Raw genomic sequence first — 24,402 nt, 5'->3', positions numbered from 1 at the left:
CTGATGATATTTGCTGAAGTTGAAAGCAAGAGTCGATTGAAGGTCATCAAAAGGGAGGTGAATATGGTCGCTCCTGCGGCGATGACCACCTACCTGAGATGGTCTCAGACAGCCATTACGTTCGACCAGTCTGACCATACCGCTCGTGTGGCCACCCCCGGGAGGCAAGCACTGGTCCTCGACCTTGTGGTTGGAGGCACTCGACTGACCAAAGTATTGATGGACGGTGGCAGTGGTCTGAACATCCTCTACGTTGAGACCTTGAAGGGGATGGGCATTCCGATGTCCAAGCTTAGCGAGAGAAATATGAGTTTTCATGGCGTAATCCCTGGAAAGAAAGCGGAATCACTCAGCCAGATCGCCCTTGACGTGGTTTTCGGTGACTCCAAGCATTACCGAAAGGAGAAGTTGACATTTGAGGTTGTGGATTTCTAGAGTGCCTATCATGACATTCTGGGTAGGCCAACCTATGCATGTTTTATGGCTCGACCATGTTATGTGTACCTCAAACTAAAGATGCCTGGCCCCAAAGGTGTGATCACGGTTACTAGCAATCGGCAGAAGGCTGAGGAATGTTTCCAGAAAGGTTCCAAAATTGCCGACGCACAGATGGCAGCAGTCGAGTTCCAAGAATATCAGAAGAATGCAGATCCGAGTGATTTGGTTCGAGCCAAGAAGCCTGCCATAGATTCCGCATTCTAGTCGACTAGTGAGATGAAGCCAGTTCATATTCACCCGACGGATCCCAATGCTGCACCGACTCATATATCAACGACGCTCGATAGCAAATAGGAAGAAGCGCTCGTTCAGTTCCTCCATGAGAACTGGGAAATCTTTGCATGGAAACCTTCTGACATGCCAGGTGTACCCAGGGGACTGGCCGAGCACCGTTTGCATGTCGACCCCAAAGTAAAGCCCGTCAAAGAGCACCTTCGGCGGTCCGCCGTGCAGAAGAGGAAAGCAATTGGCGAAGAAGTGGCTCGACTATTGGCAGCAGAGTTCATCCGTGAAATCTACCACTCCGAGTGGTTAGCCAATGTAGTTATGGTTCCTAAGAAGGATGATTCACTTCGTATGTGCATTGATTTCAAGCATATCAATCGGGCCTGCCCGAGAGATCACTTCCCTCTCCCTCGCATCGATCAGATTGTTGACTCGACTGCGGGGTGTGAGCGCTTGTCTTTCTTAGATGCGTATTCCGGATACCATCAGATCCGACTATATGGTCCCGATGAAATAAAAACAGCCTTCATCACCCCATTTGGGTGCTTTTGCTATGTCACCATGCCATTTGGTCTGAAAAATGCCGGAGCCACATTCATGAGAATGATTCAGAAGTGCCTGCTCACTCAAATCAGTCGGAATGTGGAAGCTTACATGGATGACATTGTGGTCAAGTCTCGCAAAGGTTCCGACCTATTGACCGACCTTGCAGAAACCTTTGCCAACCTGAGGAGATATGATATCAAGCTTAATCCGTCAAAGTGCACATTCGGAGTTCTAGGAGGAAAGTTACTCGGTTTTCTCGTTTTCGATTGAGGGATCGACGCCAATCTAGAAAAGGTCGATACAATCCTCCGATGAAACGCCCCGTGCGAGTGCATGACGTTCAGAAGCTGACTGGTTGTCTGGCCGCCCTGAGTCGATTCATTTCTCGTCTCGGTGAAAAGGCCTTGCCTCTTTACCCACTGATGAAGAAGTCTAATAAGTTCGAGTGGACTGATGAAGCTGATGCAGTGTTTGCAGAGCTCAAAACCCTGCTTTTCACCCAGCCGGTGCTCGCTGCGCCAATCAGCAAAGAGACTTTACTGCTTTACATTGCAGCCACTGGACAAGTTGTCAGCATAGTACTCACGGTCGAGCGAGAATAAGAAGGAAAAGCTTACAAGGTTCAACGCCCAGTATATTATCTCTCTGAAGTTTTGACTCCATCCAAGCAACAATACCCACATTATCAGAAGCTTGTCTATGGAATATACATGACCATGAAGAAGGTTGCGCATTATTTCCCTGACCACTCCATTACAGTCGTCAGCGACGCACCACTATCTGAAATTCTGAATAACAGAGACGCAACTGGTCGAGAGGCAAAATGGGCGATTGAACTCCTTCCATTAGATATCAAGTTCGAGGCAAAGAAGGCTATCAAGTCCCAAGCAATTGCAGATTTCCTTGCCGAGTGGCTTGAGCAGCAATTGCCGACTCAAGTTCACTCGGAGCATTGGACTATGTTCTTTGATGGCTCAAAGATGTTGAATGGTTAAGGCGCTGGAGTAGTTTTGGTATCCCCCCGCGGAGACAGGCTTAGTTATGTTCTCCAGATTCATTTTGGTTCCTCCAATAATGAAGCCGAATATGAAGCACTTCTATACGGGTTGCCTATGGCCATTTCGCTCGGTGTCCGTCGCCTTGTGGTCTATGGCGACTCAGATTTGACGGTTAACCAAGTGATGAAGGAATGGGATGTCAGGAGCCCAGCCATGACCGGTTATTGCAATGCAGTGAGAAAGATGGAGAAGAGGTTTGAAGGTTTGGAGATCCACCATATACCCCGATTGAAAAATCAAGCTGCAGACGAGTTGGCCAAGATAGGTTCAAAGAGAGAGGCCATTCCCTGAAATGTGTTTCTGGAACATATTCATTCACCTTCATTTCAGGAAGATCCTTCCACCGAAGAGTCACCGCAGCCCAAGAGTGCCACAGATCCGACTGAAGTCGAAATCCCAGCCGTGGTCGACTTAGTCATGGAGGTTTTGGTCATCACTCCCGACTGGATAGTGCCATACATTGCATACATTCTTAGGAAGGAACTCCCAGAGGATGAAGAAGAAGCTCGGCAGATCGTCCGACGGTCTAAAGCCTTTACTGTGATAAAAGGACAGTTGTTCAGAGAAAGTGTAACTGGGGTCTGCAGAAGTGCATCATGCCAGAAGAAGGACGGATGATCCTCAATGATATTCACTCGGGGACCTGTGGTCACCATGCGTCCTCTTGGACCATCGTGGCCAAAGCATACCGAGCCGGGTTTTACTGGTCGCACGCCAACGAGATGGCAAAGGAAATAGTGGACAAGTGTGAAGGTTGTCAGTTTTATTCCAACATGTCCCACAAACCTGCATCAGCTCTGAACACTATTCCACTCGTCTGGCCTTTTGTTGTTTGGGGATTGGACATGGTTGGACCTTTGAGGACCGGCAGGAGCGGATTTACCCACGTACTGGTAGCAGTCGACAAGTTTACCAAGTGGATCGAGGCCAAGCCTATTAAAAACCTTGAAGCAAGCACTGCTGTGAGCTTCATTAAGAGTTGATATTCAGATATGGCGTACCGCACAGCATCATCACTGATAACGGATCAAACTTCGACTCTGATGAGTTCAGATCCTTTTGTGCTTCCCAAGGCACGAGGGTCGATTACGCTTTGGTCGCCCATCCCCAGTCGAATGGGCAGGCTGAGCGAGCGAATGGATTTATTCTCAAAGGACTGAAGCCCCGGTTAATGCGTGACCTCAAGCATGCGGCAGGGGCTTGGCTCGATGAGCTCCCATCGGTGCTTTGGGGGCTGAGGACAACCCCCAATCGGTCGACTGGACAGACTCCATTATTTTTAGTCTACGGAGCCAAAGCCGTTTTGCCGAGCGATTTGCTCCACAATGCTCCCCGAGTCGAACTCTTCTCAGAAGAAGAAGCAGAGCGAGCTTGACAAGATGCAGTCGACCTCCTGGAGGAGGAAAGAGAGATGGCCTTGATCCGGTCGACCATTTATCATCAAGACTTACGTCGATTCCATGCCAGGAACATAAGGGGCCGTGCATTCCAGGAAGGGGACTTGGTCCTCCGAGTTGATCAACAGAAGCCACACAAGCTCGCCCCCGCTTGGGAAGGCCCTTTCGTCGTTACCAAGGTGCTCCATAATGGGGCATACCGTCTCTTCAAGGTCGAGCACAACAAAGATGAACCACACGCCTGGAATGCAAAACTGCTCTGCCCTTTTTACTCTTAAGTACTTAGACTGATGTAATAAGAAGTACCTCCTAGTTTGATTATCAAAAGACATAATTTTATAGTCTTCTGAATGATTGTTGTTTATTTCTTTTGTATGTGTTGCCTTAGCTGTGAATCTGTTTCGCCTAAGATGAAGTTATAAAAATCCTACCGAGTGGTGAGTCCGCCTCCCACTCGGGGGCTTAGCTGCAGCCTAGTGCTCGCCTAAGTTTGAAAAATCCTACCGAGTGGTGAGTCTGCCTCCCACTCAGGGGCTTAGCTGCAGCCCAGTGCTCGCCTAAGTTTGAAAAATCCCACCGAGTGGTGAGCGACCCTCCCACTCGGGAGGCTTAGTTGCAGCCCAGTGCTCGCCTAAGTTTGAAAAATCCTACCGAGTGATGAGCGACCCTCCCTCTCGGGGGACTTAGCTACAGCCCAGTGCTCGCCTAAGTTTGAAAAATCCCACCGAGTGGTGAGTGAGGCCGCGGGTTGCCCACACCCCTCCCCCCCCCACCCGGGTGATGCACCGTCAAGAAGAAGGACGAGATTGTGTGAACCCAACGATTGGCCCCTCCCTGATGATAGGAACATCAAGACCATTGCTGAGTACCTCGTTGATGAGCTGATCAATGCTACCACAGGCTCGTCAACAGGTCAATTGTTGACCCTTCTTCAGCACCTGCAGCAAGTGATGACAAAACCGACCCAAGTAAAGAGCAGACTTCACTCAAAGATAAACCCAATATATTCAAAGATAAATCCAGAGTTCCATAACCGCAGATTAAAAGTACTCGGGCACCAGACCCGGAGGAGTTTTAATGGTTACAAAATCACTCGGCATCTCGAGGCAAATAAAGGTGAGGCATGATGTTTTTTTAATCACTCGGTGGGAGAAGGACTGGCCGGATCGCGGAAGCTGTCGAGATCGACGCTGTCGGCAATGCGAGTGGCTGCCTCGAGGAAGGTGTCCATGAAGTCTTGGAAAGAGTGCTTCTTAGTATTCGCCACCTTGAGAGCCGCCAGCTTCTCTTCTTTGGCCTCCTTGCAGTTCATGCGGACCAGGGACAAGGTGACGTCAGCTCCACAGCGGGCAGAAGACTTCTTCCACTCTTGCACTCGGTCAGGGATTTGGTTGAGTCGAGTCATCAGCGACTCGAGACTTTGAGGAAGTTCTGCCTGAGGCCAGAGTTCGGCGTCCACTCGGGCCATCGCGGCCTTCAGCCGAGCTAGCTAGTCGACTGCACCGTCCAAGCATCATTCCAGTCGGAGCAAGTTCATCGCAACTTCATCTTTCATGGGACAGTTGATAGGGTCGAGACCTGTCTCGGCCCGTCCAGTTTCAGCTTCAAAGTCCTGACAGAGTTCTGTTCCATCACAACAAACAATGAGTTGACAGTATTGCAAATCTCAGTTGACGACAGTTATCTAACTGAACAGTCATACCTTCAAGCTTCAAGACAAGCTTCGCCGCAAGTTGTTGCAAATGAGACTCTAGCTTGCCCGTCTTGGTCATGAGACCATCAACTTCAGCGGTCAGATTCTCATTGTCCTTCCTCAGTTGTTCGACTTCACGATTGGCGTCCGAGACGGCCGTCTTCAATTTCACGTTCTCGTCCTCCAACTTGCCGACTGAAGCCAGCTTCTGGTCCACCAGCTTCGTCTTCTCACGTGCTTCCTTCTGAGCAGCTGTCAGATCCAGATCCTTCTGCTCCAAAGCTTCCTTCATCCTCTCTAAAGAACAACACTCTTCAGACGAGACTAAAGTTGGCGATTTTCACTATGCACATCTGTTTGTGTGAAATCACTCAGTTCAAAGAGACTGAAAGAAAAACCAGTGCGAAGTGTGAAGCTACAGAGCAGACAAAATGGCTGAGTGATTACCTCCCATGATGGCCGTTTCTTCTTGAGCAGTCTTCAGATTCTTCTTCGCAAGTTCGAGGTCAAGTTCAACACTGATATGCTTCTTCTTTAATTCGGTGAGCCGAGCTCCAAGATCACAAGACCTCTGCAGACAGAAAGACATACATGTCAGTCGACAGATATAAGCGACAATGAAGGAGAAGAATTACTCAAAGACTACTGCCAAATCAAATATTCAACAGCAGTCTCGGGGACTACACCCAGTGGGTGCACTTAGCGTGCCCCCACTGGATCAAATCAATACTCGGGGAGAGTTGCCCAAAGAAAAAGAAAGAGATATACATTCTAAGACCTAAGTCGACTGCCAGCAGTCAACCGCGGTCTCGGGGACTACACCCAGTGGGTGCACTTAGCGTGCCCCCACTGGTTCAGATCAATACTCAGCAGGGTCTGCCCAGCGTGAGTTCGGACAGTCTACTAAGATTCTACTCAAGTCGAGTGCAATGGAAAATTTTCAAAGCTCTAAGCAAAGAAACACCCTAGTGGGTGATCAGATACAAGATAACATTCGAAAGTTCAGTCAGAGTCTTGCTGACCTGAACATTGTCCTGAAGGGCAGTACTGGCGTTGTAAGCCACTTGGCTGGCCTCGTGCACCACCTTCACCTGCTCCATGACAAGGTTCACCTGGCGCAGAGCTTCCCTAGCGGCACTCGGCGAGTTATCCGAAGTCTGATACACAGCAAAAAGTGATGGCTGCAGAGCAGCCGAGGTAGTTGCTGGGTCAGAGGCGTGGAGCTGCACTGGAGCAGCGGGAGTCGGTGTGGTCGAGCCCGCCGGACAATCAGTCGTTAGCGGGCTGGCGAACGTGACACTGGTCCGAACATGCTCTCCGGAGCGTTCGACCACCGCCTCGAGCGTCGGCGTCGACTGAGGAATTTGAACCTCAAGCCTCCTCCTGCCGGCACTCCCACTCCTCCTCTTCCTCTCCTGTAGAGGCACTTCTTCTTCGTCATCAGGGAGCACAACAACTTCTTGCGGAACTACAGAAAAGGAGAAAATGTTAGAAACCCTATCTATTGACAGTCTACACGATTCAACGAAGCTTGGCCGATCAGACTTACCGACTCGTGAGGTGGCTTCTTCGTCTCCTGGCGCCTTGTCAATGTCCATGTCAATGGCAGCAGAGGTGGGGCTAGAAAGACACATGAGTTAGTGAGTCAGAACAAGAAAGTCTTCAGTCGACTTACAAAAACACAAGCGAGATGCTCACCCTGAAGCGACAGGGACGCCCATCTTGATCTATGGCAGTGTCTTTTGGGCCTTGGGAGGAGCAACCTTAGGCTGCTTGGCCACCTTCTCCGTAGGCTCCGGAGTCGACGTCCGAGTGCGCTTCTGGGTAGTGGCACTCGAAGCCATGCTTTTCCCATGCCCGCCAGACGGGTCATATTGCTGTTTGGATCTACGTTTAGAGCGCGGCGGCGAGTCGAACTGTTCCTCCTCGTCCGACTCTTCGCTCTCCTCCTCCTCCTCTTCTCCTGGGGACTCCCACTCGTCACTCTCCTCCGCACTGTCCTCCCCCTCCTGGTCCTGCACCAAAGCATGTTCGCCGTTGGGAATTGAGTGCATCTTAGTGAATACCTGCAAAGCAAATCGATCGAAGCAAGAGTCATCCAACAACAAGTACAGTCGGAACGCGAGCGAAAAATAGTCGGAACAGAGAATGTACCTTGTCGGGTGGGTTGCCATCACTGAAAGGGACGACTCTCCTGGATCCTCTAGGGTTGTCTTGGTTGCCCGTGATACCCTTCAGCCACAAGGCTACGGTTTCGAGCAGCACTTCTTCTGGATGGACCCAAGCGGTGTCATCCGGTCCGGAATACAACCACATCGGGTGATCACTGGCCTGGAGAGGCTGGATGCGTCGACTGAGGAACACTTCCAGCAAGTCCAAGCCATTAACGCCATCATTGATGAGCTGGACCACTCGGCCCACCAACATCCTCGTCTCCATGGTCTCAGCAGTAGTAACTTTCAGTGGAGCAGGAGTCTGGACACGGTCGAATGAAAAAGGAGGAAGACCGATCGACTGACCTGGAGCCGCAACGTCCTGGCAATAGAACCAGGACGACTGCCAACCCCTAATAGATTCAGGAAGGGTCACAGCAGGGAAAGCACTCCTATTCCTCTTTTGGATACCTAGACCCCCGCACATCTGGATAACATGGGTTTTCGAGTCACTCGACTTCGCCTTTTTACTGACTGGGAACGAATGGTGAAAATGTGTTTGAAGAGACCCCAGTGTGGTCGACACCCTAAGAAGTTCTCGCACATCGACACAAATGCGGCTAGGTATGTGATGGTGTTGGGGGAAAAGTGGTGGAGCTGTGCACCAAAGAAGTTCAAAAACCCACGAAAGAAAGGGTGCGGGGGGAGCGAGAAACCCCGGTCGACGTGAGTGGCAAGCAGGACACACTCACCCGGTCGAGGTTGCGGTTCAGTCTCCCCCTCTGGCAGCCTCGCCGCTCCCTTGGCAATCAGCCCGGACTCCTCCAGTTCAGCCAAATCCTCCTGCCGGACCGAAGACCGGATCCAATCGCCTTGGATCCAGCCCGGCGGCAGCCCCGCACGCGACGACGATCCGTGGCCCTGCTTCTTGCCCTTCGCCGCCCCCGTCGCCTTCTTAGCGCGCTCTAGCGCCGCCATCTTGTCCTTCACCATGGTGAGGGAGCAGCAGTGTCGGGAGCGGAGGCGCTAGATGTGGCAGAGAAACAGAGAAGAAAGAGGAAGAAGTAGGCGTGCACAGTGCAAGCGCCCCAGCTCGTCGCCTTATAAAGGGTCACTTCTGAGTGACTGACGCGTGGGGCCGAGCAATCCCATCAAATCCTGCTACAGTTGCGTGCAGCGTACGTGGCGAAAAAGGCGGTGCGGGGATCGAGGCATCGCTACTTATCCGGACCGCCCCTTTCAGCGCTCTCCGGCCCGCGCGCTTCCCAGAAATTTCGTATCCCACGAAATCCGGGATTCACCACAGACAATCGCGCCCAAGATCCCGCGCTTCAACACAGCACTCGACGCATAAGGTCACCATTTTAATCGATAGTTCTCTGAATGGATCAAGGCGACTGAATCAACACTGAAGTACCAATGCGGGCGTTCAGGAAACACTCGCGAAGGCACAAAGCTCAGAACAGGTCCAACTTTGTCCTACTTTGCACTCGCACCTTAATCCATTCGGGGGCTACTAATGAGGATACAGACCTGGGGTAGGGTCATAGGCCTGACCTATACGTCCTACCCAAGGTCACTACCCCAGAAGATAAAAAGACCAAGAATCCACTCGACGACCGAATCACTCGACCACATCCCCCACCGTCACTCGACCATATGGGAGGTCACTCGACTATATCGAGGACCAGGAGTCGGAAGAGCACGCAACGGCCGGGCATTCACTCCTTAGTCTTCATGAGCATTAAGAGTATTTAAGACTACCGTTACCAGTAACGCCCTTACTTTATGTACATTAAGCCCCTTGTAATGGAGGTTGGCTGGGGTCCTGACGCACTCTATATAAGCCACCCCCTCCTCTAGGACAAGGGTTCGCACCCCCTGTAATACTACACATATAATCCAATCGACCGCCTCCGGGCACCGAGACGTAGGGCTGTTACTTCCCCCGAGAAGGGCCTGAACTCGTAAACCTCGTGTGTACATCTTCGCCATAGCTAAGATCTTACCTCTCCATACCTTACCCCCTTTCTACTGTCAGCCTTAGGACCACGACAGCTGGCGCAGTGCTCCTCGGCGTGGTGGAGGGCAGGCGGTGCGGTGGCGTGTGCATCCCAGGGCGACGCGGTGGCGTGCTCCTGCTTCTTCAAGGCGCCGCAGCAGCGAGGGATTCGTCTCGAGCGGGAGCGTGTGGGCGGCGCACTAGCGAGGTCCGTCTGGATCTGGCACCAGTGTCTACTCGTGTCACGGGTGGTGGAGGAAGGCCGACTGGGCCTCTGCAGTGTGCTGGGGCGCCACTGGTGTCTGGGATCTGACCTCGGTACTGTGGCGGCGGCATGGTGGGTCTAATCTCCAGTCAGATATGATCCGACTGGTGCTGCCCCCATGCGTGGTGGCGGTGATCGGTGGCGGCCTCGTGCACACGATGCTAGATGGAGGGTCCTCGAGTAGATCCGGGTGAAAATCCTACTCTTGGCACGTTGCCAAGGTCGGCGATGGCGGTGTTTTTCTGTGTCGTCCCCTTCTTGAAGGCATCGTCGTGGAGAAGCTATAGACCCCTATCTGCTACCTCCGGAGGAAACCCTAGGTCAATCGATCGGATGACGGCGACGCTCATATGTCGTACCCCTCTTGAGGGCGTCATTCTTGGAGGTGTGCGTAGGCTCGAGGGACCAGTGGATGGCATCTACGGTGGAGCGGCATTCCCTATGACGCATCGATGTCATGGAGTCTCGGCGGCGAGGCGCGGCAAAGTCTCGGTGATGGCTGCATGATGATGAACACGCGTAGAGAAGAGGCGTTGTCTGGCGCCGGGGGGCGCCGACGGATGCATGATGATGAAACGCGTAGGGAAGAGGCGTTGTCTGGTGCCGTGGGGGCGCCGACAGATGCATGATGATGAACACGTGTAGGGAAGAGGTGTTGCCTGGCGCCGTGGGGGCGCCGACGGATGCATGATGATGAACACACGTAGGGAAGAGGCATTGTCTGGCGCCGTGGGGGCGCTGACGGCAGGCCTGGTAAGGTCGATGCGTCAGTACCTGCTCTAAAGATGGATTGATGGAAGACAACAGTGACGACCTATTAGTGTGCGTCGGACTGGTTTGTGCCCCAGACCCGGTATGTGGCTTGGTCGGGCCCTCCAGCATTAGATGTTAGGCTAGGTGAGAGATCTGGGTATTCGGCTCATACTTTCTGCACCCCTTCATCAACGGATAGGAGTAGCGACAGATGTTGCCAAGACGACGGCTTCAGAGATATTGATGTATTACTTTGTAAGGTCTTTATGAATAATTAATAAAGTGGTTGCATGCATCTCTCTGATGCGAGGTACGGGATCATCCTCCTTTTCAAAAAAAGACCTAATGTGTTGTGGAGGGCACATGGAAATAACAGCTGCTAGCTACAAAGTAGCCAGCTGCATAGAAGATCACATATACAATCAAATAACATCTTGTAAGAGAAGATCGCATATACATGTATCTTCCCATAAAAGATTCGTATCCACAAAAGGCAAATAAAATGCCAATCATGACTTACATACTTAACATGCATGTATCTTCTCATAAAAGATCGTATCCACACAAGGCAAATGAAAAATGCCAATCATGACTTACATACCTAACATGCGTGTATCTTCTCATTGAAAATCGTATTCACACAAGGCAAATAAAAAAGGGAAACGTTTGGGGCCGGGGCACCGGCCGAAGCTTCGGCCGGTCCAGTCCACGCGTGCACGCCGCGATCCAGTCGCGAGCAACCACGTGGCGCTGCGGATCTCGCGAATCTCGCCTCATTCCTGTCTCGCAGCTCCGCGGATCTCGCCCCCATCCTCATCTCCTGCAGCGCCGGCGGCCACATCTCGCCGTCGGCCATGGAAGGTCGAATCCCCCGCGCGTCCATGGATGTAGATCTCACCCCGCCATGCTTTACAGCCCGTTTCGCCATTGGATGCAGCCCGTTGACCAATCCCCATCCCCGGCGGTTGCAACTCCCACACGTCTCGTGCTTCTGCCTCGCCGCCGACGAGCCGGACGGCGATGGTCAATACCGGAGGCTTCTGCAGAATCGTCGCACCCCCTCATGTTGCAACCGTTTAAAAAAAGCTTCATCCCCTAGATGAAAAGCTTCAACCGGATGTAGAGAAAGCTACAAGCGGTCAGGGCCATCGCCGGAAAGCTACAACCGTTGACATGAAATGCTGCAGTTTTGCTACATGCTTCAACCGGCATAGATTTTTGCTACAACTGGCATAGCATTTTGCTACAACTAGCGTCCCGTTTTGCTACAACACACAGCCGGCGTCGCGGTTTTGCTACAACTAGCATCGTTTTTGCTACAACCGGCATAATGTTTTGCTACATCCATCACGGTCGAGCTGCAACCCAGCACGGGTTTCCGTGAATTCTGGCGGCGAGATCCAGCATGGGGGCAGGGAAGGATGCTGCAACCGGTCGCCGGCGAGCTGCAACCTCGACCGGCCGTAACGGAGCTCGAGCCCAAATCCATGGCGGCAAGGAGGTCATGACGTATGTAAGACATGATGGAAGCAATCCCAAGGCGGCTTGATAGGTGGGGAAGCCCCTCGTCGACGTGATTCGGCCGCGGGGAACGAATAACAGGCGGATCTAGCCGCCGCCGCCGCGGATCGGGGACGGGCAGTCGCGGGGGGATCCAGCTCCCCTGTTTTCCTTGCTGTGGCTGTTCGTACACGGTCGCAACAAAACTGTTTTTTTTTGCTGCAACGGTTGCTTCAGTCCGTGTATGCGCGCAGATCTAACGGTCCAAGCAAACCGCATCAGACGGCTGGGCCTCGAAGATCGCTGCCCAATAAAAAATGCCAATCATGTCTTACATACTTAACATGTACATTGGCCGCACGTGACACCTCGCATCACACTAACAAGTTAATCGTATCAAGTACTCCTAACTAGAGGAAGTTTAGCGCAGCATCGAGTAGAGCTCTATGTGGATGACACACATCCACGACAGATCTTGCAAGTGACTAAGCAAATAAGCACTCCCTTCATTTTAAAATAAGTGTCTCAACTTCGTACTAATTTTAATACAATAGAAAAAGTACTAAGCAGTCTCTCTTTCTCTTTCCAGCCGATAACGTGTGAAATCGGCCAATGTACCATTTTCAAGTCCCCTACCCCAACATCCCCACCCCAATGCCTCTCTTTCCCTTCCTCTCGCGGCGGCGGCTACGCCCGCTCCCTCATCACCGCCTTCCCATGCCGTCCCGTCCGTCTAGTTGTTGCCCCTGCCATCCTAAACCCTCCTTCTCCGGCGCCAGCCACCACCGTACTTGCACCGTCAGCCCTCTTGCTCACCTCGGTCAGCGACACCGCGTCCCGTCTTGGGTGCGGAACGCCTCGCATCAAACTAACCGACGCCCGAAGAATAGCAAATTTTAGGGCTTATCAATCAACATCTATTTCGTGCCAAATATAATGGCATGATTTTTTGGACATCATGTATTGAGTCGTCTGGCCCGCAATTACTACCGTGGCAAGAAATGGAAAGCAATAGCTGCCCGCTCAGCTGGCCTCAGCTCGTCCGGGGAAATCCACAGCTCGTTTCTTTCCATATAAACCGGACGCTGCGTGCGAAACGCCGCCGGACGTAGGCGGCGAGATAAGACGCCGCGAAAGCAGCGAGCTTGCGCTTGTCGCTGTCGCTCCTCCGGCCTCCGTTCTGCACTCTCGTCTTCCTCCCTCACTCCCTCCCTCCCTCTCGCGCGCTTCTGCGGGACGTTCGACCGGCCGGCCCATGGAGAAGGCGGCGTCCTTCCTCTCCTCCCTCCTCGGCGGCGGCGAGGGGCCGGCGGGGGAGCCGGCGGCGACGGTGGCGTCCATCCTCATATACCCCATCAAGTCCTGCAGGGGCGTCTCCGTGCCGCAGGCCCCCGTCACCTCCACCGGTACTACTCCTCCACTGTCCCCCAGCCTCACCGAAACCAATCATTTTCCTGCGTGATGCTGAGCTCTGATCTGATGGCGGCGGCCGATGGACGGACTGCAGGGTTCAGGTGGGACCGGCAGTGGGTGGTGGTGAACGCCAAGGGCAGGGCCCTCACGCAGCGGGTGGAGCCCAAGATGGCGCTCGTCGAGGTGGAGTTGCCGCCGGCGGCCTTCGACGAGGACTGGCAGCCCACCCCCGACTCCTGCTTGGGTACTCTTGCTTTTCTTTCTTTCTTTCTTGATCATTTACATTAGGCATTGTGTTCAAAAAAAAAAAATTTACATTAGGCATTTGATCTGTTCCAACTGATTTAGTACTGGAGTATGATATGTTGAACCCACAACCAAGGAGAAGATGGGTTGCAGTAATTTAATTTTGACCAACAGTTGTTTGTTCACCAAGTTGTACTACTAGTAATTTTGGTTCAGAAGAAGATGTGCTCTAATTTTCTTCCTGATTAAGTATTTTCTAAATTAAGGTGTGTAAACCCCAATGGAGCATCATGGGAGAAAGCTTAACAGACAATTTTTCAGACTAATTTAGTTTTCAGCAAAATGTTCTGTCTCCCATGTGTTGCTGAATACTGCTTGTTTGTTTGATCAAGAAATACACTAACACTAGTAGATTTGGTCAGAAGTAATTGTGTTTTTCTTCCTACAAAATTGATTACTAAGGTTTCCAACTTGTATATACTCTTTGATACATTGTGACTTGTGATGCCGCTTCCTTTTTTTTATGCTTCAGAGACGCTAACTGCAGTTATAAGAGCACTGTAATCTCCTAAACATCAATTTTGTTTGATCCCCTGCTGATTGTAGTTATAAGAGCACCCGGGATGGACACGCTGAAGGTCCCTCTTGCTGCGGAACACGCCACGCTTGACGACGTCTCCGTCTGGGAGTGGTCTGGTTCTGCCTATGATGAAGGAGCTGAGGCAGCTGAATGGCTCTCCGCCTATTTCGGGAAGCCAAGCCGGCTCGTGCGGTTTAAAGAAGGTGTGTGCCTTGTGATGTTCTTACATCACAAAATATACCTTGGATGCCTGTCAAAAATATTCAGAGAATGTTTTCTCAGTGAGATCGTCTCTGGTACTTATGGAGAATGTCTCCTTTTCATGCTTTTCACAGAGTCCGAAATCAGGCCGACTAATCCTGAGTATGCTCAAGGCTACAAGATCACCTTCACGGATTGCTTCCCTTTCCTGATAGCATCCCAGGTACAGTTCATAGTTCACAGCTCAGACTGTTTGCCTGTGTATGAACTGTCAAGGCTATGTGCACTGCTGCTAAAAACAAAGCTCAAGCTGACAGTTCAAATGATTTTCAGGGCTCACTGGATGCACTAAATGAGCTTCTTAAAGAACCTGTACCAATCAATCGCTTCAGACCAAAGTAAGCAGCACACTGTACTTTCGGAACAACCTCTTTGCTGGCGGTTTATGTATTATGAATTATGATAGCAGTTTGCTTAGTATATTACCTTCTTACAGACATGGTTTGGTTTGACAGTATTTTAGTGGACGGATGCCACCCGTACGCAGAGGATCTGTGGAAAACCATAAAGATAAACAAGCTAACATTTGACGGTGTGAAGTTATGCGACCGTTGCAAGGTAAAATTTTCCAGATCCAGTGTTGTGGCTGTTACTCTCCTTGCTTGAAACTTATTTCTGCAATCATTTTCTGAAAAGGAACTTGATCACTGACAGTGAATTGCTTGCTTCTTTTTTGTCCCAATCTTTCCGTAGAAAAATTAGCACAGGCTGAAGCCCTAAGTTGGCTTACTTCTTGAACAGCCTTCTAGTTATTTGACTGCAAGCGAATAATTGATATGTGAGTTTGCCATAATCCTGACCTCCTTAGGTAATCTTGATGAAATCCAGAAGTACCTCCAATTGCGCAAGTAACTCAACACCAGATTGAGTGATGCGCATAGGTTTCACAATACTGATAATTATGAACTTGTTCGTTACGACCAGAATTCAATAGCATGCTGTGCACACTTTATTCACAAGGCAATATAAATAAGAGTACGTACTCTATATTATGCTTAGTTTATGTATTTGCTGATTCAGGTGCCTACTGTTAACCAAGAGAACGGAATGCTTGGCACCGAACCAACAGAAACTATGCTGACATTCCGGTCCGGTGAAGTGCTCCGTCCGAGCCACGAGAATAAACACAAGGTAATTAATTGCCCCCTTCAACCTACTCTACTCTTGCTACCTTCAAGAGTAGAAGAACAAGCTGTTAGTTAACCTCTCTTATTTTGCAGGTCTACTTTGGGCAAAATCTGGTCTGCAAGGAGTCGGTGTCAGCAAAGGGCAAAGGGAGGGTCGTGAAAGTCGGCGACCCGGTTTACGTTCTGCAGACATACCCTTCTTGCGACGAAGTTCCAGCCTGAGCAAGGGCGTGGCAGCACGTACCATACATGTTTTATGTGTGTGTCGAAGAGACGACTGTTCGGTTGATTTTGTGCGCGCATTACGTAAATTGAACTTAGCAATAAAGGCTCGAGGAGCGTGATCATCATGTCAAACAATATCGTATCATCTGGTTCTTTAGTCTGTCGATCGGTCAAATAGTTCTCGGTGATCACTTCTGTTCATGTTCAAGTTAGCGAAGCCTTTGTCAGAGACTTATGAACTGACGAACGTGGTCGCGATCATGAAATTCATGAGGATGGAAAATTACATTACATATAGCATTATTCTGAATTATACAAAACAATATATGTGTCAAAAGGAAGCAAAAGTTAGATGGGTACATTCACAAAATGAACATGCTCACATTCAAAACAGCCTACATGTATATATATCTGTATGTATATCTGCACTACTTCATCTGAACTTGAGCAGAAAATGGTGTCCAGCTTCCAGAACCATACGCCACTGATGGCATCTGTTGGGAGGCTGTTCTGTTCTTCACATCACACTGTAATGGCAGTTATCATAGCCTGGAAAGGAAGATCAAGAAATGGTTACAGCATCACTCAATCACAAGAAGAGCAAAGAAGAATGGAAGATGGCAATGGGGTTGAAGGAGGTGAGGTGATGTGGCTTACTGGGGTCCTTGGTGATGAGCATGGCGGTGCCGCCGAAGTCGCAGGTGGCGCCGGTGGACTTGGCGCGCTGCCAGTAGCTGTTGAAGGCGTAGGAGGCGTGGGAGGTCATGGTGTCCGGCTTGAAGCAGGCGCCGTCGGCCTGGAGGGACTCGCAGTCGGCGCCCGAAGCGCACGCGTAGTCCATGGCCTGCTGCACGATCGCCGCCGGCACCGACGGCTTCGCCACGCACCACTCGCCGTGCCCCGCCGACGGCGACGGCGGCCCGGTCGTCGGCGGGAGCACCACCGGTGGCTGGAAGCTGCCCCCCGGCGGGCTCGGGGACGACCCCGACCCCGGCGAGGACTCCGGCGGCGGGTACGGCGCGTAGTCTGGCGGGCTGGGGGTCACCTCCGGCGGGCTCGGGAACGGCGTCACCTCCGGTGGGCTGGGCGCCACGTACGGTGTCCCCGGGAACGGTGTGACCTCCGGTGGGCTGGGAGTCACCTCCGGTGGCCCCGGGGACGGCGTCACGTCCGGCGGGCTGGGCTCGACCTCCGGTGGCCCCGGGGACGGCGTCACGTCCGGCGGGCTGGGCTCGACCTCCGGTGGCCCCGGGAATGGCGTCACGTCCGGTGGGCTGGGTGTGACCTCTGGTGGCCCTGGGAACGGCGCGACCTCCGGCGGGCTAGGCGTGACCTCTGGTGGCCCCGGGAGCGGTGCGACCTCCGGTGGACTGGGCGCAACCTCCGGTGGACTCGGGTACACTATCGGCGGCAGCGGCGTCACCTCCGGCGGGCTCGGGAACGGCTCGATGTCCGGCGGGCTGGGCGCGACGACCGGCGGCAGGGGTGCAATCTCTGGCGGACTGGGCGCGACCACCGGCGGCAGCGGCGCGATCTCTGGCGGGCTGGGCGCGACGACAGGCGGCAGTGGCGCTATCTCAGGCGGGCTGGGCGCGACGACTGGCGGCAGTGGCGCGATCTCAGGCGGGCTGGGCGCAACGACCGGCGGCAGTGGCGCGATCTCAGGCGGGCTAGGCACGACCTCCGGCGGGCTCGGCGTGATCTCAGGCGGGCTGGGCACGACCTCGGGGGGCGGAGGGGAGTAGAACTGCATGGGCGGCGGGGGCGAGAGATAGGCGAAGGAGGGCGCCGGGATGACGGGCGGCGGCGACGCTTCCGGCTCCGGGGCGCAGCCGGGGGAGCCCGGAGGCGGAGAGGCGGAGTGGTGGTCGGACTCGGAGTACTGGTCCAGCAGCTCGTCCACCGTCAGCACCCTCGCTCCTGCTTGTGCACCCAACAAAACCCATCAGTCAGTGTGACAGTCGTTAGTGTTTTGTCAAGTTAATTTTACTAAATTTGCACATATTTCTCAGCAAGTGTGAGCAAAATTTCAGTAAGATCAACCTGTTAGCATGCTAAGATCAACCGAATTTGAACATACAAAGCATTGTCAGTAAGAATTGGCATAAATTTCAGCAAACTTCGGCGTGAAACTCTTTCGCAGCAAGTGGAAGCAAAATTTTGTTGAGGGGTGAAGGTGGCAAACACACAAAATTTAAACTCAAGTGTGCGTCCTCTACACATGCTAGGGAAGAAGTGTATAAGATCGATGAGAGAAGCAGGAGCATACATACCGCATTGCGCGACGAAGAATGCGAGCACGACAACAATGGCGGGGAGGAGGAGAGGGCGCGAGGTGCGCCGGGAGCTCTTGCATTCCCCCATGGCGGGCAGGTGCTTTTTTCTGTGCAATGAGGGGCTTGGAGCTGGGGCTGGTGATATAGCCATGGAGCATGGCTGTGCAAAGGTTAAAGGTTAAAGGAGATGACATTGCAAATGCAGCAAAGCTACTAGCAGAATCCAGTGAAGTGAAAGAGTGAGCTTTAGGGTGTGTTTGGTACTACACACTGAGGAAGAGGCAGAGGCAGAGCATGGGAATGATTGGATTCGTTGGTGGGTTTGAGGTTCTTTTCTCCTTTGGCAGTCTTGGCACAGATGCTTTGCTTGCTCGCTGCTTGCCCGGAGACGGAGAGACGCGGGGAGGGTCCTCCGGCCGACTCCATGGCTCCTTTTTCCTCCTCGTTTGCTTGGGATCCACTCAACATACGTCCCCACCCCACACACAGGTCGGCATCCGTGTAATGTTGTAGAATGTGTTCATGCACGCAAGGATCTTACCTTATTTATGGCATAGTTTGCACGTCCTAGCATTCTCAGAAAGTTCAAATTTGCGGCAAATTAAAAGGGCATCTCAGATCGGCGTAAAGCAGCAGACAGGCGGCATCTCAGATCGTTGCGAAAGGTAAAAGGAACAGACGAGTGGTACCGGAGAGAAGAATTGCATTCCCTTTGAGAAATTTGCTGAAACAAGCAACACCTCTTTTGCTTTTGCTAGCCATGGACACACGATCACGGCGCCGAAGGCAAAACGACGGTGCTAACAACGAATGGTACTCAACAGCAGCACAGCTGGTGAAAAGACACTGCTAATTTCATCCTCGGGTTTACAGAGCTGACGATACTCTCATATCATCAGTCAATCGACAACGGAACAAATGACTTCTAGGTCTCACAGGTTTCCACTCACGACACGAATAGACAGGACACAAATGATGTTGAGCCAAAATCTCCAAGTCAGACCAATACAATCTTTCAACTGCAGTAGCTCCAGTCACTAACTAAGTAGATCAACAACAGGGGGGATCCAGGATCACCGATTGCACGGCGTCCCTCCTACGGATGCACGGGTGAGCCCGTTGGTGAATCGCATCAAGCTGTTTACTGAACACCGGGCGCAGCTTGTTTATGTGGATTGTCTAGAAAATGTAATATCTGATATTCTTCGATCGAACGCTGCATCAACCGAGCTCATCTGTCCACAAAAGTTTCAAAACAGAGAAAGGTGGTATTAGATTTGACCTCTGCAACTTGGGAACAAATAACAGAGCATGAGAATTTCCTCTTTATGAACAAAAGTTGATGGCTCACAGGCCATATGAAAGCTGACCTGGAACCAAACTCTCACCACATTCTCGATCAAAATTAAGTTATAAATGCTACAGTACTGGCAGAAGCTCAGCCGCACGTGGTGAATCGTAAAAAAAAAATATAAGTATAATGCTTAAACTGAAATTAATACATACACGTTTGCGTACTGTCCAGGGCTTGGCCGATAACCCTCAAGTCATTAGCACCATGAGATTTGTCAGATTGTAAAAAAGCTTACTAGCAGGAAGAACAATGTATGTAAATACCTACTTGGAACTCCTGGTGTGCGCGAAATCAGCAGGATATAGAGGATCAAACAAATAAACACCAAGGAGATGTCATGAATATGTAAAAGGGTAGATTAATAGGGAACCATCTCACATACTCCATCCGTTTCCAAATACTTGGAAGTTCTAGGTTTATCCTATTAGACTTGGTCTAACATACAGATGTTTGATATGTTTGACTTAGGACAAACCTAGAACTTCCAAGTATTTTCAAACGGAGGAAGTATGCAACAAGCCAACATCTCATATTTCCATGGAAATTCAACATGTACTTCTCTCTTTCAAAGCTCGTATAACTTGCTCTACGGGTGCCGCACTCCAATGATTTTTGAGAGATCATTGGTAATGGAAACATAAAAAGCCAGAACTTACCTGGCTAGTTTCGTCATGCACCTGGTACATGGGCAGCGCCAACCTTCTTTCCTCCTACATAAATCAACAACCATTTTAGACATTAGACTTGTATCTGATGATCAAACAAATTCCCAGGTCACCTGTAAGGATGAGAGTAAAGGGAAGGGAATAAATACCATTGACATTGCTTCATCATCCCACACCAGATAGACCTCACTTGTAGCTGGTTGAGTAGCAGACGTTTTACTATTAGTGGTAGGTGCAGGTGGATGTCCAACTGCTGGTCCTCCTGTACCTGGAACAGATGCATGCACAAGTGAATTCACAAAGGCCATGCCTAAACAACAAGAGCAAACATAAATATCAAATGGAAATACAAAACGTCAACTCAGAAGTACCCCTTCACATAAAATGAGCTATATGTTGTGTATTGTTTTAAACAACAGATAAAATCTTGCCTAAATTCCTCTCAGGTGTTTATAATAAGATTTAATTAGTCCACATTGTTCTCTGATTTCCTTTCATATACTATAAATACTCTATACAGTAGATGTGTTATATATGCAGGGATGAACTGCGAGAAAAAGCGGAAACAGAGAGGAAATACTGAACTTTGCAAAACAGAAACGGACATGGAATTTTTTATGCAGAAACAAAAAAAATGAAACGGTGGTTTCAGACGGAACAGACACGGAAATGGAACTTTCCGTTTCCGTGAATATGGAATTTCCATTTTTACTAATGGGCCTATGGCTACTTTGTAGCCCAACCACCAAACAATACACAATGAGAGTGACAAACTGGCCCGTGTGAGGCCTGGCTTCTACTACCACACGCACACTTAACTGACCGTATATGTAATTTCCCAGTACTACTACAGTACTACATTAAGTCACTAACCTAATCATATTATTTTGTAGCCCTTTTAACCATTGATTAAGTTTGTTGGTTTGTGTTTTGTTTTTCTTTATGGTTCAAGGGGGTTTTCAAGTTCCAGTGGACACCCGCTTCCGTTGCCGTGTCTGCTCTGTGTTCGTTTCCGGTAGTATCTGTTTCAAAATTCATTTTGGGGTTTCTGTATTCATTTCTGCTTCCGGACAAAAATATGAAAACAAATGTGGTGGCACCCAATTCTGTCCATTTCGGCTCTGTTTTCATCCCTATATGTATGTATATGTCTCAAACAAAAAGCTTAGACATAGGCTTCAAAAGTTCTGGGAAAATCAACATACCATGGTTATTAGCTACATAGCCATATCCTGCCGTACCAACTGATGCTGGAGAATTTGCTGCAATAGTTGCAGGTGAAATTGACGAGCTGAATGAGGAATTTGCGGCTCCATTGCCAGTGGTGTTAACAGGAAACAAAGGCTGGGAAGCCTGAGGGGCAACAGGTGAAGGAACCCCTGTGGTGGCCATAGCATATGATGTCTGAAGTAAATTAGCAGGTGCTGATGCCATCATAGGATTGGGCATGTTTTGAATGGGAAATAGTGGTTGCTGTGGTGCTTGCCCAGCAATCATTGGGGGAACTGAAACCGGTGGTTGTTGAGCAAACCAAGGTTGCGGCTGCTGAAGAGGCCAAATCGGAGGTCGGACCATCATTGCAGGATTATACCTGTGAAAAAATGAGACAGAAATTAGAAGTTGTTCCAAAAAGAGTGCCAACAATACAATTGGACACAGACTGGGACTAAAAATTTAGCTAGAAGAAAAAGGAGAGCATACATAGGGCGGGCTGCACCATAAGGCCGAGGAGGAAAAGGCATGCCTATCGGATAATTAGGCATAATAGGAGGTCTTATTGTCGGCACTTCTACTTTGGCCACCTTCGATGAAGGATCTTCCTCTGCATGTGGAACACGTGTAAAAGGTTAGACGACATAGTATTGGAGGGAAATAACATGGCAGGCCCTTACTTACACTGCCCGCCAAAAACAAAAGGTTCAGCGCTTACATGTAATAAAGGTTAAAAAACATGCTTATTGTAGAGATAGAACATGGTAAGTTCAGCAGTTAAGGAATATCAAATGTATAGGTTAACAACATGCTATGCAGGAAATTACACAGTAAATTCGGCACTTAAGGAATCCCCTGCACGTTTAAGCGTGACTAACCAGGCCAACGCTGAGGGGGTCTGGTGTTTCGCTGAGGCTGGATGGTGGGCCTTTGGGATGGTCTTGCGTGTGGTTATTCCCTGAGAAAGGTAGCTATTTCACTTTGTGTGGCTGCGTCTGGGCCTATGGGATGGGGTGTGGGGCCCCTGCCTTGGCTGCCGCACTTGTGCGTGGATGTGCGATGTGTGTGCATGGATTTTTTTTGGTCGATGTGTTAGCCGAACTGTGGGCCCGGCTGTGAGTGCATTGCTGTTTCCATGTGCGCAATGGTGGTGGGCTACTGGGACGCTGCTAATTGCACCACAGCCAGGGAGCGGTGCCAAGTAGCATGTAGCTCTGCCACAACGATACATAAATGCACACCGTCGTCCAAGCTAACAAAACATTCATTTATACATGCACCAAACACCACTATATTTGAGCGCAGCGGAGCACACCACCCCGCCTTCTCAAATGTAAGGGTTGAACAACATGCTTGTTGGAGAGAAATAACAAGGCAAGTTCATACCTTAGGAATTATATGCATGTAAAGGTTAAAATGACATGCTATTGGAGAGAAACAACATGGCAACTTAATCACCAAGGAAAACTACTCATAAAGGCTAAACAGCAGGCCATTGGAGAGAAATAACATGCACAACTGAACTCTTGGGGCGGGGGGGTTTTCATTTGCTGATGGGTAATTATGGTCAGGCGTGCGTGAACCACGCTCGACGTTTAGACGATATTAAGGAATCGGATAATTAGCGGCGTGATTGGCCATCGTCATAAGCAAAAACTAGTCAACAGAAGCAACACTGCCATCCAGATTACAGCGGAGAAAATAACTAGAGCAAACACTCTGGCCTCTAAAGAAGTTTAGTGGATAGAGAAACAAAAGGCCAGGGCGGAGGAAATAAGCAAGGTGCGGCGGATACCTTCCCCGTAGTGGGCGGCGAGCACGTCGGAGGGGATCCCCTGCATGCCGAAGATCTCGATCTCGGTGGAATCCCTCTCGGGCTTGGCATTCGGAACCCTGCGGCCAAAGGGGAAAACAGATTAGACACCAACGGGTAACCAGAGCCCCGTCTACCGCGGCACCGGCACGGATCCAATCGGGTGACCCCGAATCTGGGCCGCCCCGGCAAGGAGGGGGCGGCGCGGATCCATGGCTAGGAGGAGGAGGAGGAGAGGGTGCGTACTTGGTGACGGACTCCTTGTGGACCTGGAGGACGTGGATGGCCATGCCGCCGGCGGTGGAGAGCTTCTTGTGGCAGACGTGGCACTTGAAGTGCTTGGCCTTCTGGTGCTGCACCAGGATCTTCTCGTCGTCGAACTCCCGGTCGCAGTAGTAGCAGAACACCTTCTCCACCCGCTTCTTCTTCTTCCCCATCCCCGCCTCCCGCTCCGCTCCCCGGCCCTCTCCGCCCTCCGGCGAGACGACGGCGCGGGCGAGCTAGGGTTTCGTTGGGCGACGCCGCGGGGGGAGGGAGGAAGGGAGGAGGCGGCGAGGGAGCACGCGAGTCCTCGGTGCGATTTGGAAGGGGGTGACGGGGTCGGTGCGGGGGTCCGGAGGGGGAGTTTGTAAATATGGCGTGGCCGCGCCGGGGTCCGGAGGCTGGCGTGTGGGCCACCACGGGCGCCCTTGGGGTTGCGCCTTTTTTCCTTCGGGGCCCCTTGGGTTTGGGTGTTTTGCGGTCAGCGCCTTGCGTGTGCCGTGCCCCGTGTCGCTGCGGGCGGGCTTGGGATGGGCCTGCTCGTTCGTTGGAGCCGCTGGCCCAGGTTGGGCCATCTTCGTCTGCACCAGAATTGGAAGGTTTGTCTAAAAGAAAAAACAGAATTGGAAGGTGCGGACGATTGAACCGGCAGTCTTTTTTTTTTAAAGAAAAGAAGAAGAGATCCATGATCAATCGTAGAAGGCAAAAGTGGCTACTGATTGCGGAAGTCCACACGACGAGAGGTTTTAGACCTAGCGCTTTGTTTGCCGACATGGGATCGGCGGTGGATCCAGCTGAAAATGTAGTTTGGAGGCGGATCGATGTCAATCTCTTCATGGTGTGGTTCGGCTGTTTAGGTGAAGGCGATGGTGATGAGTC

General features: G+C 51.1%; 3 protein-coding genes across 4 annotated transcripts; 1 reads left to right on the top strand and 2 right to left on the bottom strand.

Annotated features, from left to right (window-relative positions):
- The first annotated feature begins 13,133 nt into the window (after positions 1-13,133).
- On the top strand, positions 13,134-16,233 carry LOC123113113 (mitochondrial amidoxime reducing component 2). Its single transcript, XM_044534252.1, has 8 exons — positions 13,134-13,496; positions 13,598-13,747; positions 14,356-14,532; positions 14,665-14,753; positions 14,864-14,928; positions 15,046-15,148; positions 15,611-15,721; positions 15,811-16,233. The coding sequence occupies exons 1-8, from the start codon at positions 13,346-13,348 to the stop codon at positions 15,937-15,939; spliced, it is 975 nt and encodes a 324-aa protein (XP_044390187.1). The 5' UTR covers positions 13,134-13,345; the 3' UTR covers positions 15,940-16,233.
- LOC123113112 (extensin) lies at positions 16,219-18,482 on the bottom strand. Its single transcript, XM_044534251.1, has 3 exons — positions 18,216-18,482; positions 16,600-17,862; positions 16,219-16,491 (listed from the first exon to the last, which is right to left on the bottom strand). The coding sequence occupies exons 1-3, from the start codon at positions 18,367-18,369 to the stop codon at positions 16,460-16,462; spliced, it is 1,449 nt and encodes a 482-aa protein (XP_044390186.1). The 5' UTR covers positions 18,370-18,482; the 3' UTR covers positions 16,219-16,459.
- Positions 18,483-19,029: 547 nt separating this feature from the next.
- LOC123113111 (protein SUPPRESSOR OF FRI 4) lies at positions 19,030-23,878 on the bottom strand. Of its 2 annotated transcripts, none has more exons than XR_006455912.1 (7): positions 23,509-23,878; positions 23,245-23,342; positions 21,939-22,059; positions 21,443-21,828; positions 20,387-20,505; positions 20,082-20,282; positions 19,030-19,981 (listed from the first exon to the last, which is right to left on the bottom strand). XR_006455912.1 is itself a non-coding variant. In XM_044534249.1 (7 exons), the coding sequence occupies exons 1-7, from the start codon at positions 23,697-23,699 to the stop codon at positions 19,385-19,387; spliced, it is 1,038 nt and encodes a 345-aa protein (XP_044390184.1). In that variant the 5' UTR covers positions 23,700-23,877; the 3' UTR covers positions 19,030-19,384. The 2 variants fall into 2 exon arrangements, 1 of the variants encoding a protein (XP_044390184.1); XM_044534249.1 differs by having other exon boundaries at positions 19,030-19,453; positions 20,229-20,282; positions 23,509-23,877.
- Between the last annotated feature and the right edge of the window lie 524 nt (positions 23,879-24,402).

The sequence above is a fragment of the Triticum aestivum genome, chromosome 5B (genome assembly GCF_018294505.1).
Source record: "Triticum aestivum cultivar Chinese Spring chromosome 5B, IWGSC CS RefSeq v2.1, whole genome shotgun sequence".
Classification (NCBI taxonomy): Eukaryota; Viridiplantae; Streptophyta; class Magnoliopsida; order Poales; family Poaceae; genus Triticum; species Triticum aestivum.
Note: the sequence above shows the minus strand (reverse complement) of the source record. Positions and strands in the feature narration are given on the sequence as shown.

Bases quoted from the DNA above. Each gene is read 5' to 3' on its own strand.
- LOC123113113 (XM_044534252.1), top strand. From the start codon at position 13,346: ATGGAGAAGGCGGCGTCCTTCCTCTCCTCCCTCCTCGGCGGCGGCGAG. The intron at 14,929-15,045 runs GTAAGCAGCACA...TTGGTTTGACAG, and splicing joins ATCAATCGCTTCAGACCAAA to TATTTTAGTGGACGGATGCC. The intron at 15,149-15,610 runs GTAAAATTTTCC...TTGCTGATTCAG, and splicing joins AGTTATGCGACCGTTGCAAG to GTGCCTACTGTTAACCAAGA.
- LOC123113112 (XM_044534251.1), bottom strand. From the start codon at position 18,369: ATGGCTATATCACCAGCCCCAGCTCCAAGCCCCTCATTGCACAGAAAA. The intron at 17,863-18,215 runs GTATGTATGCTC...GTGCACAAGCAG, and splicing joins ATTCTTCGTCGCGCAATGCG to GAGCGAGGGTGCTGACGGTG. The intron at 16,492-16,599 runs GTAAGCCACATC...CTTCCTTTCCAG, and splicing joins GCTCATCACCAAGGACCCCA to GCTATGATAACTGCCATTAC.
- LOC123113111 (XM_044534249.1), bottom strand. From the start codon at position 23,699: ATGGGGAAGAAGAAGAAGCGGGTGGAGAAGGTGTTCTGCTACTACTGC. The intron at 23,343-23,508 runs GTACGCACCCTC...CTTTGGCCGCAG, and splicing joins CACAAGGAGTCCGTCACCAA to GGTTCCGAATGCCAAGCCCG. The intron at 20,506-21,442 runs GTATGTTGATTT...CATCTGTTCCAG, and splicing joins CTATGTAGCTAATAACCATG to GTACAGGAGGACCAGCAGTT.